The sequence below is a fragment of the Amblyomma americanum genome, chromosome 1 (assembly GCF_052857255.1).
Source record: "Amblyomma americanum isolate KBUSLIRL-KWMA chromosome 1, ASM5285725v1, whole genome shotgun sequence".
In the NCBI taxonomy this organism is placed as follows: Eukaryota; Metazoa; Arthropoda; class Arachnida; order Ixodida; family Ixodidae; genus Amblyomma; species Amblyomma americanum.
In genome coordinates, this window is record NC_135497.1 from 391,224,055 (window position 1) to 391,245,919 (window position 21,865).

Below are 21,865 nucleotides of genomic sequence, written 5' to 3' on the forward strand. Positions count from 1 at the left end.
GCTCGGCGAGGGTGTTGTGTACGCCTATCTTAAGAAGGCGTTCATTCGACGTGTGCTGGGTGAGGTTGAGGGCCGTCTTGTACGCCTGACGGATGAGGCAGTTGACTTTGTTCTCCTCTACTCGGGAGAGGAAGAGATAGGGCAGGGAGTATACTACCCGGCTAACGAGAAAGCCTGGATCAGGTGGCTGAGGTCGTGTTCCTGCATGCCTCGGTGTTAGCGATTCGTCTGATGGGGCGAATGGTTTGTTGAACGGTAGCAGTGAGCTTGGTGATTGTGGCAGTGTTCTTGCCATTGTTCTGGAGAACCATCCCCAGGATGCGAACTTTGTCTGCCTCTGGTATGCGGGTGGCATCAATGGTGACATCGATGCCAGGTGGGGGAGTTTTGTATAGTCTTCCCCGAGGGGGGCGAATGACCAGAAGTTCCGATTTTGTAGGAGAGCATGCAAGGCCGACCTGATGGGCCTAGGGGGCACCACATCTGCCCCCGCTTGTAGTGTCTCTTCAATGGTGCCGACATTACCCGTGGAGGTCCACAGGGTGATGACGTCGGCATATAAAGAGTGCGAGAGGGCGGAATGGCTGAAAGAGCCTTGAAAGAGCCTGAGAGAGACAGTGGAGTCTCTGTTGACGTTGCTGGCTAGGCCAGTTGCCGAAATCGTTCTCTGTTGCACGAGCGAGAGCTTCTGCTTTGCGCGAGGCAGGTCGCGCCAACTTCATCTTCATCACCGCCGCTGGCTATGCCAGCGCCGCTACACATCTCTCCCCATTCACTCACAGTAGAGTGCGCAGACGACTAGAACGTATTTTTCTACATGTAGTGCCATCTAGCAGCTTCCACAGCAATTAACATAAATAGCTCAGGTTAGCCCGAAAAGATGGCGCTACACATACGCACCAATTGCACCAACATTTGTTTTGGGGAATCATTTCTAGAGAAGAAAATAAATCAGTCTCGAAACTTTACGGACAAAGGTTGTACTTCGTATTCAGCTTCGAGTTCATGCCCATAATCTTAACTCAGCCAGTGGCGTTCGTACCGCCAGTTCGCTAGTTCAATAGCGTCGGTGCCGGACTGGTATTTCGCGCAGTAGTGGCTTAACTATGGCTGTCCTACGGCCGGCGCGGAGCTCACGTGGGACCGGCACGACTGTGATCTTAGCTGCTAGTTTAGGCACGGTCGTGTAGTACCTCTGCTGCAAAAAAGTGGTCGGCTCCGGGTCGCCTAGTCGGCGCACAACGGTCCGGCCCATTCTCATGTCTCGAAAGCACGTGAGCTGGCCGGTTCATTGTGCTTCCACCAGCTATTCTGCCGCATCGTGTTGGCCTAGCTGGAGCAGGCGACGGAACGAGATGCACGAGGGCAGTCCGAGGGCTGTCTTGACCACTGATCGCAAGAGGACACTCAGGCCATTCAGCTCGCTTCAATTTAGTCGTTGATAAGGTGCGTGAAACGTCACACGGCTGATCAAGAATGCCTGCACGATTCGCATGGTGTCATTTTCCTTAAACCCCCGCATCTGTTGGAGATCACCATCATCGTCATCATCATCAGCCTGACTACACCCACTGCAGAGCAAATCAAATACCCTCCCTTATCTCTCCAATTAACCCTGTTCTTTGCCAGCTGCATTCGACCCTTTGCCTGCAAACTTCTTTATCTCATCCGCCCACCTAACCTTCTGCCGCCCCCTGCTACGCTTACTTTCTCTCGGAATCCACTCCGTTACCCTCAAGGGCCAGCAGTTATCTTTCCTTCGCATTACATGCCCGGCCCAAGCCCATTTCTTCCTCTTGATTTTGACTAGGATGCCATTAACACGTGTCGGTTCTCTCACCCACTCTGCCCGCTTCCGGTCTCTTGAGTTTACACCTATCATTTTTGTTTCCATGGCTCGCTGCGTTGTCCTTAAGCTGAACCCTTTTCGTTAGCCTCCACGTTTCTGCCCCGTAGGCGAGTACCGGTAATATACGGCTGTTGTGCACTTTTCTTTTCAGGGATGTTGGCAAACTGCCATTCATGATCTGTGAGAACCTGCCATATGCGCTCTGCCCCATTCTTATCCTTCTAGCTATTTCCCTCTCATGATCCAGATCAACTATCACTCCCTGCCCTAAGTAGACGTATTCCTTTTCCACTTCCAGCCCCTCGCTGCCAATTGTGAACTGCGCTTCCCTTGCCAGTCTGTTGAACATTACTTTGGTTTTCTGCAGGTTAATTTTTAGACCAAGCGTTCTGCTCCACCTGTAAAACTCATTGATTATGATTTGCAGTTCACTTCCTCAATGACTCAGCAATGTCATCAGTGAATCGCAGATTATTTAGGTATTCTCCATTTATTCATAATCCCGACTGTTGACAATTCAGACCTCGGAAAACCTCCTGTAAACAGGCGCTGAATAGCATTGGCGAGATCGTGTCCCCTTGCCTTACGCCCTTCCTTATCAGAATTTTTTTGCTCACTTTATGGAGGACTGTGGTAGCTGTGCAGTTGCTATATATATCTTCCAGTATTTTGACATAAGGCTCTTCTGCACGCTGGTTACGCAACCCCTGTATGACTGCTGAGGTTTCCAGTGAGTCGAATGCTTTCTCGTAATCAATGAAGGCCATATATAGAGTTTGGTTATATTCTGCGCATTTCTCTATCACCTGATGATAGTGTGAAAATGATCTGTTGTGGATTGTCCTTTAAGAAAGCCTGCCTGATCATTTGGTTGATTAAAGTCGAAGGTTGCCCTGACTATATTAGCGATTACCTTAGTAAATACCTTGTAGGCAACAAATATATAGTAAGCTGATCGGTCTGTAATTTTCGATTGGGGATACTACGGATCAAGTGTGCCACTTACGAACTGTTTGTGGAGCAGCTTTACACGCAGTTTACATCGCTAGGCCGTTGGATTGTCGGTACAGGCCTAGCATCCTCAGCATGTCCACTTTAGGGATGGGAGCGCCTTCGAGGTGGTGGTCGATATCGAAGTCAACTACTTGGGTCATCGCGCGTGCGCCGATAACGAGCAGTTCCGACTTCTCGGGGGCTCACGTAGGCCGGCTTTCAGTCGCGTCACCTCTACGGCTTCTTGAAGGCTATAGTGGTGTGGCCGCCGAGCCTTTTGTCATCGATATCCTCATGTCGTCGGCAAACGGCATAGAGCACATAAGGAATTCTTGACAGCAGCGGTGGATGTCCAGCCATCGCCACGTTTAACAACGTTGGCCACAGCACCGAGCCCTGTGGGGTGCCCGGACCTGTGAGACGGATAGGTTCGGAGCGCACGTCTGCGAAGCCCAGGGTAGCGGGTCGATCTGAGAGCAAGATCCTCACGAAGTCGTAAGTCGCTGGCGAAAGTGTCACCTCGCTACGTCCGTCTTTGTCGACGGCCCCCTTCAGGTCTAAGGTCAGCACAGCAGGGACCTCTGTCCTCGCGGTGGGATTGACCACTTCCTTTTTCAGCTGAAGGTGCACGTCTTGAGTCGAGAGATGCGGCCGGAACCCAAACTTTGTGTCAGTGAAGTTAGTTATTGAATGTGGGTGGAGCCAGTTGAGCGCAACATGTTCCATCAGTTTTCAAACGCAGGACGTCAGGGATATGGGACGAAGGTTCTGGAAGACCAGTGGCTTGTTTGGTTTAGAAATTAGGCTATGTCAGCCTGGCACCATTCTTGCAGGAATGCGCCAGTTCCCCGCGCTTCATTACAATGTTGTTCAAGGGTGGTTACTTAGCCATCCTCAAGGTTCTGGGGCATCTTCTGCGTAATGCCGTCTGCCCCGGGTGCTGTGCTCCTTGTTAGGCTGGCGAGCACTGCTCGGACCCCTGATTCCCTGATGTCGTCGTCTAGGGGTGCATCCATTTTTATTGGGGCAGTCTTTTTACTGCGGTCTGGGACCCATCACTATGTAGCACGCCTCCAGGAAATGGAGCAGTGCGGTAGTGTCCTTCGCTTCGTTATGTAAGAGCTTGGCGGCCGCTTTGGAGGTTTCCTCTTTGGTCTTGGACGGGTCGAGGAGGCCATGGAGGAGCAACCACGCATACGCCGTACCGAGTGTTCGTTCCAGCCAGGTGCAGTCTGTGCCAGCTGGGGCTCGTTAGCTCTAGGGTGTCTCGATGCGCGACCGCTCTCGTTAGCTTCTCCGCGTAGCGCTCTGCCGCAATAGTTGCTTGGCAATAGTGTTAGTACGGACATATAGCTGGACCTCACCCTCGCCAAAAACGTGCGCGAAGCGCTATGGTCAAACACCGGACACACGCTAGGCGGTGACCACTGCATCGTCTCCACGATTTTCAATGCCACGCCACACAAATCACCACCAACGCGCACCAGAATCACGGAATCGGACAGATTCTGACACCTCCGCGAACAAACCGCACCCACGCACATAGCCGACCTCGCTAAGTGGACTCGCATGCTCAAAAAGGACGTCTCAGCCACCACGGTAGACACACAAACTATACACCCACATCAAAACACGAAACTCCTGCACATGTGGGAGGTGAATGCCAGAATACTCAAACGCTGGAAGACTCAGCGTCACAACAGACAGCTCAGACGCCGTTCAGCGCAGCTATAAAGCCAGATCGAAGCGTACATGCTAGAACTGGAGCAACACAAATAGGGACAGATATCTGAGTTTAAGCGGACAACCGGGCAGAAAGAAAACATGGCTCCTGCTGCGACACCTGCTAGATCCGGCGCAGACACAGCTGCTTGCAGACCTGCGCAACCGATACCTTAACGCGTCGCACACAGATCCTCTTCCCGCGTAAGAGGGACTCCCCAACGAGACCCTAGACGCGGACATTACGGACGCCAAAGTGTAGTTCGCACTCGGCCGACTCCGCACCACTTCAGCGGCAGGGTCGGAGGGCGTAACCAATAAGACGCTCACAAACCTAGACCCGACATCGGTGACGGCACTGACAGGCTTGATGAATTCATACTGGAGGGATGGCGATATCTCACAGGTATAGAGGCACGCCAGGGTCACATTCATCCCGAAACACGGCAAGAAACTGTCCATAGAAAACCTACGGCCTATATACTTAACGTCGCGTGGGGGAAAGCTCATGCAGCACGTTATTCTCAACAGCTACAAATCTACGCGGAAGACCACGACCTCATTCCATACACGATGGTAGGATTCAGAGTGAACCGATCCACACAAGACGTCATGCTTCAATTCTCGAGGGGCGTCCTACCCCGCATACAGGAAAGGCACGAGAGCCATCTTGGTTTTACACCTAAAAATACCTTTGACAACGTCTCGTATGAAGCCATCCTCACAAACCTCTCGCTAATTGACCAAAGGGAGAGAATGTTCAACTACGTTCGCTTTTTCTTCTCGGAGAGAACGGCCGGGCTATCACTCGGAGGTCTCACCTGGGATCCCATCCCCCAAGGAAGCAGAGGCACGCCGCAAGGTTCGGTTCTCTCGCCGTTTGTTTTCAAACTCTCCCTATAATTCCGCTACCACCAAAACTGGCCGCAATCGAGGGTCTACAACAAGCTTATACGCGGACGACATCACCTTGTGGATGTCCACGTGGAGTGACGACCAAGTAGACGAGATGCTGCAGGAGGAAGTGAACGTCATCGAGTCGAATGCCTCGGGCGCGGAGCTCGAATGCTCGCATCCCAAATCAGGACTGCTGGTACTCAGAGACAGACCGAGAGGCAGCCTCAGAGACCAGGCACCCCCGCCTCCACTACACATAACTGTAGGAGGACGCCCTATCAAGGAAGTACCCACCATAAGAATTCTCGGGATGCTCATTCAGAGCAACCGCAAAAATACCGAAACAATAGGCAAACTAACCACTATAGTCAATCAAACCACCAGGCTCATACAACGAATAACCAATAAGATACGCGGCATGAGGGAGAACGGCCTCTGCCGACTGATCCATGCACTCGTCCTCAGTAGGTTCGTGTACACTCTACCGTACCTGCACCTCTATAAAGCGGAGATGATCAAGATAGAATGCCTCATCGGTCAAGCTTACAAGACCGCGTCAGTCTTCCTCACAACATGCCTACCGACAGATTGCTAGCCATTGGCGTATACAGAACGCACTACCCGAACTGTGCGTGGCACACCTCATCTTTCAATGCGCACGGGTCACGCAGTCCAAGCCTGGTAGGGCCATCCTGCACCGTATGAGGATCAACGCTGAACCCCTAACCGAAGACTCGGAGCAGCTCCTCCCCGAAGTACACAGAATTCTCACTGTTAAACTCTTACTCAAGCACATGCACCCTGCGCACCACGAGGGAAGGCGCAAGACGAGATCCCGAGCCTTACACGCCAAATACAAGGACTACCCCGCGGCCGCTTACGTTGACGCGGTGGAATATGCAACACCGCATACAGCGTGCGCGATAGGCGCAGTGACCGGGACCGGTTCGCCCCTAACAGCCGCCACGATATACACCAACTCCTCCGAGACGGCGGAAGAAGCAGCAATTGCGTTAGCCATAGCCAACACCTCAGCTGACATAATATTCAATATTCAGCGATTCAAAAGCAGCCATACGCAACATTGCGAGGGGCCGCGTCTCTCCCATTTCCCTCTAAATCCTCAGAAGCACCCACCACTCCCCCGCAAAGGAGATCGAGCTGTTATGGGTTCCAGCCCACTCGAGCAAACCGGGGAACGAGGCAGCCCACGATTACACCCGAGGCTTCGTCGGCCGGACAGTGGGCTCCTCTGACTCGAGTTTCTCGAAGGTTGGCCTGAACTCGTTTCACGATCGACATAACACACCATTTTCGCATCGTAAGACGCACCTTCCCTCCACCGCTTAAATCGCCCACAAAGACCCAGGGGACACCTGGCGTCGCTTGCAGCCCATTCCCACCCCAACCCGGCAGTATTTTCGCTCAGGTACCCCGGGCAATACTCCCCCCAATGTAACAAGTGCGGCGACAGAGCCACACTAGACCACATCCTGTGGAGCTGTACGGAGGATCCGCCCCCCCCCCCACCCCCGGAGCTAACTCAGCTCCTAACTTCCGAGCAGTGGGAGGCCGTGCTGCTCAGTTCCCACCCGGAGACTAAACTCCGTGCAGTGGAGAGAGCCAACAAGGTCGCAGTCACCCACGGGCTGACGGCCATCTAGCGCGACCAAGACTTACCACTTTCGCCCGGCGAATAAATGTTTTCCAATCCAATCCGCTAAATCTGCCCATTTTTCATTACTTGTGTACTGGGGCCATGAGAAAAGGGATCGTGAAGGGGTTGTAGCTGCCATTTATTTTATGGACTTGCTCCTGCATTTTGTTCGATGTGATTGAACTGTTTATAGGTGATATATAGTTTTGTCATGATGTTTTTCAGCGCCATGGAGGAAAAAAAACGTGACGAGAGAGCATCCGGCGACGGACTTGAAGCCTAGTCACAAAAAGTAAAAATGCATTAAAAAGAAGAGAGTCGGTCCCCCCGTGACAAAGCCACGTGATAGCATGCGGTGATATCTAGCACCGCTGGGGGCGCGCATACGCGGCAGACTGTAGATCAACCTCCTTGCTGTAGACGGCCGCTCCACGGGCCGCACAGACGCGCGCGCTAGAACGTACCAATGCCAAAATACTAAGGACTGACTGGGAGAGCAAAAAAACGGGGGAGGGAGCGGCTTCACGAGCGCTTGGCTTGCGAAGACTGGCCGCTTGGCGTCGCGCTCCCTCCTAAGTTTTTTTTTCCTCCATGTTCAGCGCTTTGACGGATATGCCGATCGCTTTGGATCTTGCCTCTTTGAAATTTACAAGGTTTTCATGTGTTGGGCATCTACTAAAAATTCCCCATGCTTTTTGTTTCCTTTTTGCTTCTTTACAATCTTGAGAGTCAGCGCGCTCTAGGAATGAGCAATAGATATGCATGCAGCAGTAACTATACAGGTTATGAAAATTTTATTCAGTTCAACGTCTAGATCATCCGAAGCTTATCCAGACTGGCAATTTCATGGAAAAGTGCCCAGTCCGGGATGATTAACAGGGAGGATGTCACGCTAATAGTGATAGGCAAATGATCACTTCCATGTGGGTTATTCAGAACATCAAACTTAAGATCAGTAATAGCAGATAGCTACACAGCTCATTTTTCTAGTGCTTGAGTACGAGCGCTTTCATGAATTTAGTAGACAGACATTATTGCACAGAATAAAATCTAAAATGCGACCTCTAGAGGTATATGGAACATATCGTGCTGGTTTTAAAATGAACAACAGTGACTGCAACAGCTTAATATTTCGTTTTTAACTTAATTTCACGGATTGCAACACGAGACCGGATGATAATAGCAACACCTCCAGAGAGCCTACTCGCTTGCTGTCGGTCACACCGGAGGACTATATTTCTTAAAAATCTTTGTATGCTCAGAACCTAGCTTAGTTTCCTGAAGGCGTAATGCCACAAGGGAAAAAGTTTAAAAGATGTGTCACATCCACTGAAGTTTTTCAAGGGTACCCGACAATTCCATCTAATTAGTTACGCCACGGTGGATAATTTTTGGTGTGCAATTAAAAATCTACGTTCCAGGTTTTGACGGCCCTCTTACTGGAGTCCTCTCTTATTTTTTGCTAAAGAGAACTGTGCCGCCTCCGCAGCGGGGGAGAGTTCTGCGTTGTGTCCATTGCCGCACTAGAGGCTCTGGAGGGCCGAGGGGAACCTGTGGGTGCACGGATTCGAGGCCTCTCCCGACTGGGGCTAAGCCTTGCGGGCAGCCAGCTGAGGGGCCGGCAGCCTCTTTTTCAAGGGTGACAGGGCAGCCTTCGCTGAGTCTACCGGTGGCAGGGATGGCCCTTCCAGAGGCTTTGCCTGGACAGTGGCCGAAGCCAGGTGTGGTGCTCCGCCCCTGCGCACCACATTCGCGAAGTTTGTCTGTGCCGTGAATGCAAATGGATTTGCGACCGCCAAGTTTTTTTCTCGCTTCTCTGAAAGTTATTCTTTCTTTTCAGTCTTATTTCTTTTTCGTTTTTCTATCTTGGACAAGATCTGGAGTAAGCAAGGTGGTCTCCTTCACATTTGGCACAGAGGGAAACCGCTGCACCGCAAATATCAGTTGTGTGCTCTTTCGAGGCACATTTCGTGCAGGTTTTGTAACCGCGGCAGATGTTTGGCCCATGGCCGTATCTTTGACAGTTGAAGCACCTGCAAAAGTTGGGTATGTGTGGTCGGACTTGGATTTTCAGGCATCCCACATCTATTATTTCCGGTAGCGTTTTTGCATAGAATGTCAGGATCAGATGCTTTCAAGGAATTCCGTTGTCATCTTTACGGATAAAGATTATCTGGACACTGACCACGTTTTGATCAGCAAGACCATCTAGCATTTCCTTTTCCGCGATGTGGAGAAGTCCTATATGCACCGACGATTACAAGCACATACCCAATAGATTGAATGTTTGGGAAATTTGTATACTGTGCCTCATTGTCAAGTTCCAATAGGAATTTCCAGTTGCTATTTTGCTGACTTTGTACCTAAGGACTCTGTCACATTTTGACGATATTCAGGGTGATTTTTACTCGATTTCAGAGTGAATGACAAGCTTTTTTTGGCTCTTTGCAGGAACTCTGCTGAGTCTTCGGTCCACCTACTTTTATCAGGGCGATCAGGTTATGAAGAATTAGAGGCCATATAGAGTATATGTCTTGTTCAGCTACAGTGCCAACTGCCCACCATGGAGCCCAACAAGGGAACAGGGCAGGAAATTGAAAAAAAAGCCACGCCCTCGCCAGTTGTACGTTGCAACTATAGTCAAATATAACGTAACGCAGGGTGGTTAACCACACAAGATTAGCCCTCGCCACCTGGAAGAAAAGAAAAATCCAAGAAGGGAGAAGGATAGTTGTGAGAAAAGAATAGAAAAGTGAAAGATAGAGGGGAGGACAGGAAAAAGCGACTCCTGATTTCCCCTGGTCGAGTCAGGCCTGCAGGTAGATAGTGCCCTGCTGGGTGGAGGTAGATGGTGCACGAATCTTGCTTAGATATCTGAGAGGGGTGCAGTAGTACTGCTTTTGCAGTAAAAATTGACATTAGTACAGGTGGTGAAATCCCTCAAGGAAACTGTCGCAGAGTTGCCACGCAGCTGTTTTGAGCTATTTGCATGCGTTTGAGAGTTTGCATAAAAAAACATCCTATTTTCAGCCTGAACGATTCTCAATTTTGTTGAAACAAAGAAACCAGAGCTGAGTAGAAGACATTATAAAATGTTAAAAGTTCGCAGTGTACAAAGAAAGTTAAGAGCCTTGAAACAACTTTTTTTAATTTTGAATAGCTCAACTAGAGTATGATACAAGGAGTACCCTGGTTTTAATTGGCCTCTTCATCACAGCCAGTTAGGAAAAAAATTTTATGAATTAAGAATATTTATAGAACTGCATCACTCAAGATGCAATTTGCGCAGTGATGCTGCTTTTACATTTTCCTCTGGACATATACATTGGGGAAAAAAATCCATGAATAGAAAGCATAAAATTTGTTGCATGGTAATTTAGGAAAACAATTATAGGTGTAATGTAACAATCAGTAACAATAGCATCACCGCGCAGCTTTGCTCATCCCGAAGAAATTGATACCAACCTCATTTCAATTGCCACTGGCAAACCAGAGAAAAAGTCCATCGGGCAGAGACTGCATTTGTAAAATCCCGAACAGAAATCAAGACTTGAAGTCCGTGCGCAGTTTTGACAATAGTCACATATGAGTAAAACATGTATTTGTGAAAGACGTGGTGGGGTGAAAGGTGATAAATGGGGAAGGGAGTGTAGAGAGGAGGGCCCTCGCGCGAACAACGATTAAACACTAATGGAAGGTGAAGTAAGAAATGTTCAAAAGCGGCTAAAATCTATAAAAATGAAAACTTGCAAGGCCCTCTACACCTCGCAGCTTATCGTTTTTATATGTTTTAGCCTCTATTTAACACCCGTCACTTCACTTTCTATTAGTGTTTGTTATTTGCACGGCAGGACACTACCCCCCCCCCGCCCCCCTTCATTGCCTTTCAGCGCCACTTCTTTCACAAAAACATGTTTTACTCAAGACGTGACTATTCTCCAATTCCGGTGACCGAGCAACCCTCTTATCGACATACCGCCATATTTTCCCTTGGCTACATCTTCTCTGTACTTCGAAATAAAAATCAAAATAGTCAGCACCCGTGTGTCTTTCAATGTTTCTTTCCTTGTACCTTGTCCCTTGCGCTGTTACCTTACCAGCCGAAAAGATAAAAATAGAATAAATAAGTAACTATGTACTAAAGATTCACCAAAACACAAAATTATGAGAACACAAAATTATTACAGATTCCTCTGGGTATATATACAAGGTGAGATGCAAGCTAGATGGGTTCCCGCATCTCATCGATGATGGTTAGCAGCACAAGAACTTCATCTAAAACTTCCTGCAACATGGTCTGGATTTCCCCCTGCAAAAAGCATGAACAGAAAGACAACATGATTACTGAAGGTACTGCGCAGTATCAAACTCTTTCAAAGGGTCATATTTAAGCATTAATGCACATATGACAACTGAAATAGAGCTCCTCAGATAATTGTTTAGAGCAAGACAGGTGCATACGGCCTAGACAAGCGGCACCATTTTCCTGAAGAGCAAGGCCATTAGCTCAAGCAGTGCTGCTGCCACGGTTTGATGTAACTGCATTAACATATATGTACGAATACCCCTGTAGCCAGAGGTGGGCATTCTCATGACCGCGAGCCATTATGAAGGCGTCCTCACCTCATGAGGATCTGACTTGGTGAGATGAGGAAGGATCGGCGCATGGAAATTCGTGAGGGTGAGGGAGAAAAGACGAAGTGAGGGTGAAGGTGGGAAGACATGAGGTGAGGGCGAGATAGGGAAGACATGATGAGGTGAGGACGAAGGAGGGCAAGGTGCATGGTCTGAGGACGAGGGTGGGGCCCCAAACAGTACTCCCGGCCAACAATTGCAGTATCTGCAGCCCGTTATGGATTCCCGTTTTAGAGCGCTAGTTCTTAACGCCAAGGTTCCCGTGGAAGGCTCAGTTTCTGCAGTCAGGAGATACACGAGGCGAACACGAAAGGCGGGGAGCCGCACACCTTCTCCTCGTAGTGCTCGTGTTGTAAATAAAACAAACACAGGAAGCGCGCACGAACAGCCACAGCTAGGATTTGAAGGTAGAGGTAAAACGGCGAAGAAGCGGGAACGAAAGTCATAAAATAGTTGGCACACTTGGTGAATGAAGGCTTAAGGGGGGACGCGGGGCTAAAATATTGATTTTCGGGAAAAAAATGCGGTGTTTAAGTTTGAGTTGTTTTAGATTGCTTGTTTAATGAAGAATATTCTCACAAATTTTCGTTGTTATCTGAGCAGAAGAAAACTAATTCTTCATGAGGCGGTGGTAGGCCGTTGAAGGAGTCTATGAATGCTCTTCTCAAGACGCGGCTGCAGTGCGGGCAAAAAACCGAACTAGAAGTGAATGCCCATGTTGAAAAGATTGTTTTTCGTGCTTTTTAGTCACGGAAGACCTTCCATCAAGAATGAGCAAGGCTGCTAACGAAAAACTAAAAAAAGAAAAGCATATGGCATATTTCTGGCCGCAGCAATTGCAGAGTGGCTAAAAACCGAAATAGGACCTAATATTGGCGGAAATATACCACGCAACCACCCAACGCTGTTTTTGCTCCATTCGATTTCGCTCCCGCTCTGGTCGTGTTCGACGCTTGCTATCTGTCACATTTTCTTCTTTGTGTGAGTTTAATGCGAACAGCGGGTGGCCGGTGGTGTGACCGGAAGATGCTCGCACCGAAGGCTTCAACACGGAGAAGCTTCGGGATGCGAGAACGCATCACGAAAGAGAGAAGCCTACACACTACTGGGCAACCGCCAGCAAGTGAGCGTATGCTTGTGCATTCGCCAGGCTTAAGCCTGCCAACGGCGACTGAAGCGAACCCTTCAACCTCCGGTGATGGTTCATCAGCTGAAGACCGAATTCGCATCACTAAGAACCGTGGAGATTACAGCAGCCATCGCTGTACTAGAATTTAATGAGGGTGCACATGGCATCAAGACGAGCGTTTCACAAGCTGGAACTAGAACATGGAGTCCAGACGATGAAGCACATCCAGCGAGCAACCCATCAAAGTATTTCACGAGCAGAAAACAAGGCTTGAAGCATTTGCCACAGAGCAGTGTCGTGTTGAAAAGGAGGGCCCGACCTATGGAGGAGGGCACTTTGATTAACTTTTTTATCCCAAAAAAATAGCATGTTCTTCAATCTTTGAACTCAATTTTCAAAATTTGCACGTTTTCGGAAAACAAAACTGTTAGGAAAACTATCATTTCCAAACTGCATCTCCAAAAGCTGCTTTGAAGTGCTTTCTTGACTGAAATTTTCTTGACTGACACGTGGGTCTTGGTTTCTTGACTGAAACGCGCGAATTGCCTTATCCTGCACTATAAACCATCCAGAAGATACCTAACCTTAAACTATTAGTATATCTCAATCATTTTTCAAATGATAGTTTTCCGAAGTTGACAAACCTGATTACTCAGTATGACAGTTAAAACTTTTTTCATTTTGAGCTAGGAAGCTGACATTTTAAATAGTGTAACGGGAAGCAGATACACCATCCCTGTAAACTTTATCGGGTTTGGTGCAGTAGTTCAAAAGTTGACTCTTCAGGCTCGCATTCCCCCTTAAGGAGTCTGGAATAACCCAGCAAGCAGTACACGCAACATTGAGTGAAGACGAGCGCCGACGCATGGCAGTGATTGCAACATCATAATACAAATTTGAACCAATGCGCTTAGGATTGAAATGTTTGATTGTATGGCTGTGTCGACTTTGACCCATCGCGGCACGGATGAAGCATCTCTCGTGATCATGTTCATGATCTCGTGATCAAGATCATGAAAGATCGTACCCCGAACTTGCCACTGTGGTTTGTCGCGTGCCAAGTATAGCTGCTGATCATCATGCTTGCCATCTGTTGAATGCGACATACGACTTGCTCTGTCAGCCGCCATTTTTGATGTCCCGCACTGTTACGGCGGCAGACGCCTGTTGGGTAACCTGCAGTCATCCCGCAGCAAATGCCCTCCGACGAATTCCCATGATTCTTGATAAAAACAAGTGTTCGCCATTTGCAAGTCAGCGGCGTGCGTTGTAGTCTTGTGGGAGTATCAGTGCCATTTCACCATGGGGAGATCACGAGTTTCATGGCCGTGTCCAAGCTCAAGGCTGTTGATTATGCGCTGGAGCATGGCAACTGTGCTGCGGCAGGCATTTCGGCGTTGACGAAATCCGAATATGCTATTGGAAAAAGCATCGTGAGAAGCTAATGGCTGCTAGCAGGACTCGCTGGGCTTTCCGCAGACCCAAAACGGGCCAGTCGGTCATGTTGAGGAGGCGGTCATTGAATACACGAGGGACCTACGCAAAGATGGTTGCGCAGTATTATTAGAAATGATACAAACAAAGGTAAACACAACCGCCAGGAAGCTGGGAATCCCCGCAAAAGACTTCCGTGCTAGCTACAGTTGGACGACTCGCTTCATGCGTCGAAATAGACTTTCACTGAAGTGGGGAACGTCACTGTGCCAGCAGCTCCCATCCGCATACGAATACAAGGCCATCGACTTTCATCGTTTCGTCACCAAGATCCGCGAAAAGAGTGGCTACCTCTTCTCACTAATATGGAACGCCGATCAAGCTCCGTTGACCTGCGACATGTCCTGAAACAACGGTCAATGAGAAGGGCGCTTGGAGTGTTCTCGTGAAGACATTTGGTGCAGAAAACCAGTGATGCACAGTCATGCTTGCTGTAATGGCCGTTGGGCACAAGCTGCCACCATATGCTACCGTATAAACACGTGTAAGGGCTGTACCCAAACTTTGCACGACCCATTAAGGAATAGCCTTCGAAATGTACACGCCGTGGCCTCCACAAGCAGCTCCGGTTGTGATCAAGGGTGCACTTGATCGCAGCGGCCACGCACACACCGAGCCAGTCTGGAGAGGAGCGCGCGCACGCCGCCGCCGCTTGAGCCCGACCGTGCACGTGCACAGGAGCTTGCAGCTGCCACACACAAATGACGCGCGAGGCCGAGGCTCATCAACATCGTCAACTTTCTCCTCCGTCGCGAGCTCCCTCTATCCATATCGGCATTAGTATAGCCAGCTTCAGCTTTTTGCAGCCGTCAAAGGCACAGGGGTTGTGGCAGAGTGTTAGTTCACCGTGACTGGATAGGTAGTTGTGGCTTTCGCATGCCACCTCCGAGCATAACTGTTTTAGCATGATGGGCAAGCACTTTAATAGCTACACCACAGGGAATTTTCTGTCGAACACAGCTAGCGTGTGGCGGTCAGGAAGTTCGACGTGGCCGAGAAGTGCATCCGACGATGGTGCAACCAAAAGGATGCACTGAGGAACACAAGCTGCAAAAAACGCGCATTCCGAGGCAAGCCGCGCAAGTTTTCCAAAATGGAAGAAGACACGGGAAGCATAGCGCCGGAGGGACGAAGACAAGACGGGTTAGCGCTTGTCCCGTCTCGTCTTCGTTCTTCCCACACTATGCTTCCAGTGCTGCAATGAATTACCAACCTCAAAGAGGAAGAGCTGTTCTGCTATGCATGCGACGGAAGCGTAGAACAATGGCTACACATCGACAACGGACATGCTGCGTGACTTGTTGTGGGATCAGCATGCAGCAGAGCACAGCACCAGCTCGGAGTCTGAAGACTCCGCGAGTGACGACTGAACGTAGAATGAATGCCGCTCATCCCCCGATTGGTGTGTTTTTGCTTAAATTTTTTTTCGAACATTGCATGAATGTGCCGAACCCCGAAAACTGGCCCTCAAATATTAAAAAAAAACTACGGCCCTTACGCGCGTTTATATGGTATATTTAAATGGACGACTGTTCCGAAGGAAAACGGTCCCCACAAACCCCATATCCGCACTTATATGAAAGGGTGGATGACTGCAGAACTGCTGGTCGACTGGATAACGACTGTTTGGGGACGAAGACCAGCAACGCTTCTCCTTTCCTCCCTTCTTGTTTTGGACAGCTTCAGAGGCCATCTTGCGGATTGCGTACGTGCTAAGCTTAAAGAGCTATGCAGGGACATTGCAGTCATCCCGGGCAGTCTGAAGTCACTGCTACAGCCTCTCGACGTGTCGCTGAACAAACCGTTCAAGGACAATTTTCGAAGACTCTAAGCAGAGTGGATGGCGGTGCGCCAACATGATTTGACGCCAAGCAGCAAAATGAAACGACCGTCCGTGGAGGTTCTTTGCTAATGGATTGTCAAAGCATGGAGTGGCATCCATGACCAGGTAGTGGCCAAGAGCTTTAAGAAGACCGGCATATCCAACATGCTGGATGGAACAGAAGATGACTTTCTGTGGGACAGCGGAGATGCCCAGCGACGACACTGCCATTTCCAACAATGAATCATGTAGCAGTGACAGTGACGATTCAGACTGAATAGAGTAATTATTGAATAATAAAAATAATAGGGCAACGCGCAGTTCACGTGATGCCTGTGCAATGTGTGCGTTTATTATAGGTAAGCCTTACTCAACTTTTATTTTCTGTTAGGATCGTGATAACTATTGTAAGAAGTCGGGAAATCGCATAGCGCATTTAATTTATTGTGTGCCAACCTGAATGCAACGGCAGCGCAGGCAGCAGTGGCGCCATCTGGTGTTAAAATATGAAAATATTTTGTGACACATTTCCCGCATTTAGCCAAGGTTGTCCAAGTTGTGTCACGTAGATAGCCAGTTACATGGCCAGTTAAGTCAAGCCAGGGCCCAAATTCTTTTAGGTAACTGAACCAAGCAAGTTTCTTGATAACGTCATGTTGAGTTCTTTCAGGCCCTTTTGCCTACTGCCGAAACAACTACATTTGGCAAGGCTACGTTGGAGTAAAAATTCAAATCAACCCAATCCACAGTCGGCAGTGTCTTGTTAGGGTTAAGAACTACGGAATCGTTACATATTCGAAAATTGGGCAAGCTTATCCCGCATTCGTTATGCTCTCCGAAGCCGGTGATGTGGGCGCCGCCATCTTGACAACGCCATTTTTCCTAGCATAAGGAAGAGCACGCACGCTAAATTCGAAAAACAGCGTACGTAGCGCACACATACGTTAAACCTCGATTTGGAATAGCGTTTGGCGCATGCGCAGACCGAAGGACGCAATTTTTATAGCATTCGCTATGCCTTTGCGTATGTCTGCGTACGCTTTACTAAAAGTGTGTATTATGCGAGTAAATACGGTAATGCAAGCATATTATAGGCAACCTCAAAAACCCTTTTCAGGGACCCTTTAAAGTGGCCATGGCAGCCTATTTTCAAGCATACCCTGCTTATCGCCTTTAATTCCCAACAGGTTAAATTACAATTCCCCGAATTTTCAGTTCATTCTGTGAGGTAAATATCTTTAAAACAAATTTTTTCGTTTCTTCTGCGAACTGCTTGCTGGTCTGGCAACTTCTGATCGCTGACGTCACGAGCGCATACACGCCAGATGTCGTCTGCTGCAAGCTGTCGAGGTGCTTGCATGCACACCGTAGACAGCGGTCGCTAGTAAAGTATTTTTTTTTATTTTAGCCTAGCGAAAGAAAATGCTCAAGAAGTACTTTGGTTTGGGATAGTTGGTGCATAGTTTTTTGGCGCCTGTCCTGTTGTGTTCGTGTGCCTCGTTGGTCCTTGTTGTTTTCGCGCCGTCCTGACATCATCAAAAAATAAAATGCATTTTGCGTGTTCTCTTTTGGGAAGCCTTCAACTTAGTACGCGAGCTGAGTGATCCTTGGGAAAGCGGACTTGCTCGTGGCGGCCGTTTTCCGATTGTTGAGAAAACAGAAATCGATGGACCCCTGCTTTATTATTTACGCTTAGAAACATGCTGTTCGTATGTTATGAGTGTGGTCTTTTTTGAGCAGTCAAGTGCTCCCGTATGTGAAAAGCGGCACGTGCCGTGCATGCCTTCGCCGATATGCGCCGTGAAAGCCGCGGCGTTTTGTTTAGCTACTTGTCCGCTATTAATCGGCTCGATAATTAAACTCAAATTATGAAAAGGTGGCACTACAGTAACCTTGAGGCGCGAAAGGAGCAGAGAAAAGTGCCGAGTGCGACTACTTCCCCACTGCATGTACGCGTTTGTAAGTCGAACGATAACATTTCCTTCGAGAACCCTTTTGCAGGAACCAAGCCGCTTGCAAAACCCTACGCGACTCGAATGCTTTCATTGCCCACACCGATGAATAGTCGCCGCCGTCTAAATGAGTGCTTCAAAATAATCGTACAGCATTTAGCATTTTGCTGTGCGTGCGCATGGAGTGCGACGATTACGACAACTGCAGCTCCGCGCTGAGGTAGTTTACATGGCTGTGCGCAAACAGTACTGCTCGTTTGCGTGGCATAAAACGCCAGGTGGACTATCATTATCTTAAATATTACGTACTCTTGCTCACAACTTGCACTTTTACTCATTTGCACACCATGATAACACTACAATAAGCGTCGATGATGCTATATCGCCTGCTTGGGAAACGCTTTGTGTAGGATACCGGAGCTTCCCGCTAATTGTATCTGCTTTCTATTACGTCACCAAACTTTAATTTTAGATCACTTTGGATAAGAGTACATTCAGACATTACTTGAATTACTGAAAACAACCACATTTGTTGTCCACAGTCGACGCCGACGGCTGCTGCCGGCTGCCTTCTGCACGTGCTATTCAGACCAGGCCACATATATCGGCACTTCCCCCTTATTGTACTCGCGTCCTGCGATGTAGGCAGTCGTCGCTTTGAGGGCACTGTAGCCAAATCTACGCTAGACAGCTATTTGCAGGCGCTAAAATTTGTGAGTTCGCTCTCATCAATCGCCGAAATCGCAAACACAAATCCTGCGTACTAGCTAGGCCTCGTCACGGAATGGGCCGGCGGTCCACTGTCGACCGAAATTCAAGAATATGGCAAGTTCCTCACTGATTAGCAAGAAAGTGTGAAGATATGATATGTAGCCGCTCGTTTCGCTTTTTTCGATGCGGATATGGCACACAAGCGCAGTTTTTTCCGGCCGTCGCCTCACCAGGCGTGAAGCTCTCGCTCGGCCGCACAGGACCAGCCGACAGCGACGAGCGGCACCGTTGCGCGGCGTTTGCTGCCCGTGTCGCTTGCCTCGCCGATCGGTTCTATGCGCAGGCACTGATTGAAAGCACATCTTCGCTGGCCCAGGCACTTCGCGTTTGTCGCCGTGGCTAGCATGAGGTCCAATAAGTTTTAAAATTCTTAAGTTCATAGCATGTCATACCAACTTGTCCTCTACCACACCCTTCTGGTTCCCACTAAGCTGATTCTTAACATTACTACGATACGCGCTTGTTGATCGTGCTGGCGTCGTCGTTGGTCTAGCGTGACAAACAAGTGCGTCAGTTAAGGCATTTGCATACCGACCAGCCCACCGACCTCGATCGCCGGCGCATCGGCCTATACTGTGACTGGACCCTACCTATACCGAAGAAAAACTGCGTTACTATTATCGCTTTTACGGCACCAGTAAGTCATATATGGGGACTACTACTACTTCGATCGCCCGCGAAAGTACAGGGGGGGAATGAGACCTCGCTGCGCATATTGCAGCAACGAGAGCAGACGACGCTGCTCCGTGCATGTGCTAGTGACGTCACGAGAGCGTTCAATATGGCGGTCGCTGCGAGACCAGGGCAGCCAAATTTCGGAAACTGAATCATAAGGTCTTGTATTATTTACTGAAGCACAAAACTGCCATATTAAGAACGACCATGTCATGGCCCCTTTAAGTCCACCTTCTTGCGAAAGTGTCAACAGAATTCTACGCATTCTATCAAGGTTATCTCCTCGTCTACTGCTTTGTCTCTCTTCATCATCTTCCGCGCCCATCCGGGCCCAGAGTCCGTTCAAATGTATGTACCTCCGCTCTGGGCTCAACATGGGCACATATAAGTAACTGCTAGCAACCCCTGCAGCCCAAGCATGGACCGAGACAGACCCCTCCACATTCACCCTCTACATTCAATCTGACAGGCACGGCCAGGGTTGAAGAGGCAGGGGGCACCCACCATGAACATGTGTTGCATGAGGATCAGCTGAATGTGTACTTGTTGTAGGTAGGCCTCCATGTGGCGAGCGCGTTCATTGATCATGTCCTCCAGCCGACGCAGCAGGGCTTCCTGTGTGGATGCACAAATGCAGTCAGTGGGTGCACAGCACTTTCTCCGCACCCTGCAGCCACAGTTTTTCCCCGCAATGCTGCACCACTCTTCCTAGATTGCCACCTCAGCCACAAAGAAACAGTCTATTCTTGAAGTTTCCTTGTTACACAAGTAAAAAGCTCATCACAAGACGCAATCTGTGCTAGAGTTTTCATGCCTGCGACATATATTAAAGCGTGAGGCATTAAAATGCTGTTTTTATTTACTGATGATGAGGTTGGTTAGCCGAGTATTACAGGAATCCATGGGGCATGATGCACTGTTGCAACTATTCTTTCTCTAAGTGGTATCCTACAACAATTCAACCTCATTATAGTGAACATGGTTTTATGGGGTTTAATGTCCCAGAGCAACTCAGGCTATGAGAGATGCCATAGTCAACGGCTCCGCACAATTTCGACCACCTACGGTTCCTTAATGTGCACTGACATCAACAGTACACGGACCTCTAGCATTTCGCCTCCATTGTAATGCATCTTCAACGGCCGGGATCTAAACTGCTTCTTTCGAGTCAGCAGCCCAGCACCATCACCACTGAGCCACCACAGCGGCCATTATAGCGAACGAGTGCTTGGCAATTGCTTTGTGGCCTCTCACCGGCAGGTCAGGCTCAGCAGCTCTCGCCGGGCGTCCATCCGAAGGGCTTCGATTATTAGTGGCATTCTCGGGAGTCATAGTTGAGCTGCTCGAAGCGGATTCCACACTGACTGAGTCATCGCTCTGCGATGCTTCACTGCCGTTGACCACCAGAGTTGCATCCAATGACTCGTCTGCCCGAGGGAGAAATGGGAACACTTTAAGCACAGCAGCAAGTCCAAGAGAAAATGCAGCATGCCCTCCTCACTGAGGGAAGAACTTTATAAACAAACTAATAAAACCGGGCTATGGACACAGGACAGAATAACACATAGGGCACTGTGTGTCTTTTTCTTCTCTGTCCTGTGCCCCTGTATAAACACCTGTAAAGGCCGCACCCGTGTATGGGCAGCACCTTGTTTCCCAGGAGGAAATATTAAAAAGGTCCATGTGAAGGCCGCGCTCAAACTTTCCACAACCTACATGGGAATAGCCTTCCAAATGCATGCGCTGTGGCCTCCGCAATCAGCTCCGGCTGCGAGCAATGGTTCGCTTTATCGCGAAGGCGATGCATACGCACAGGAGCTTCCAGGTGCCGCCCACGGATAGCACCTGAAGCCGCGTCATCATCAACTTTTTCCGCCGAAGCAAGCTCCCGCTATCCATATCGGCATCAGTATCACCAGTTCCAGCCTTTTGTGGCTGTCAAAGGAACGGAAGTTGTGGCAGCGTGTTAGTTCACCATAGTTATGGATTTCGCATGCCGCCACCGAGCACAACTGTTTTAGCACGATGGGCAAGCACTAATAACTACACCGCAGGGAATTTGCTGTCGAACACGGCAAGTGTGCTGCAGGCAGGAAATTCGACATGGCTGAGAAGTGCGCCCGACGATGCTGCAACCAAAAATATGATTCAGGGACACAAGCTGCAAAAAGAGCGCTTTCCGAGGCAAGTCGTGCAAGTTTTCCGATCTGGAAGAAGAGCTACTCTGCTAAGTGATGGAAGCGCGGAACAACGGCTGCGCGTTGACAGC

At 49.1% G+C, this 21,865-nt stretch overlaps 1 protein-coding gene across 1 annotated transcript in view; it reads right to left on the minus strand.

The window, feature by feature from the left end:
* Positions 1-11,322: 11,322 nt before the first annotated feature.
* The window catches only part of LOC144101908 (uncharacterized), a 36,804-nt gene continuing 26,261 nt past the window's right edge, over positions 11,323-21,865 (minus strand). Inside the window, exons 4-6 of the mRNA XM_077635132.1 lie at positions 20,851-21,023; positions 20,101-20,211; positions 11,323-11,427 (exon numbers count right to left, since the gene is read on the minus strand). Of these exons, the coding sequence (XP_077491258.1) occupies positions 11,341-11,427; positions 20,101-20,211; positions 20,851-21,023 (371 nt within the window). The 3' untranslated portion in view covers positions 11,323-11,340. The remainder of the gene's footprint in view (positions 11,428-20,100; positions 20,212-20,850; positions 21,024-21,865) is intronic.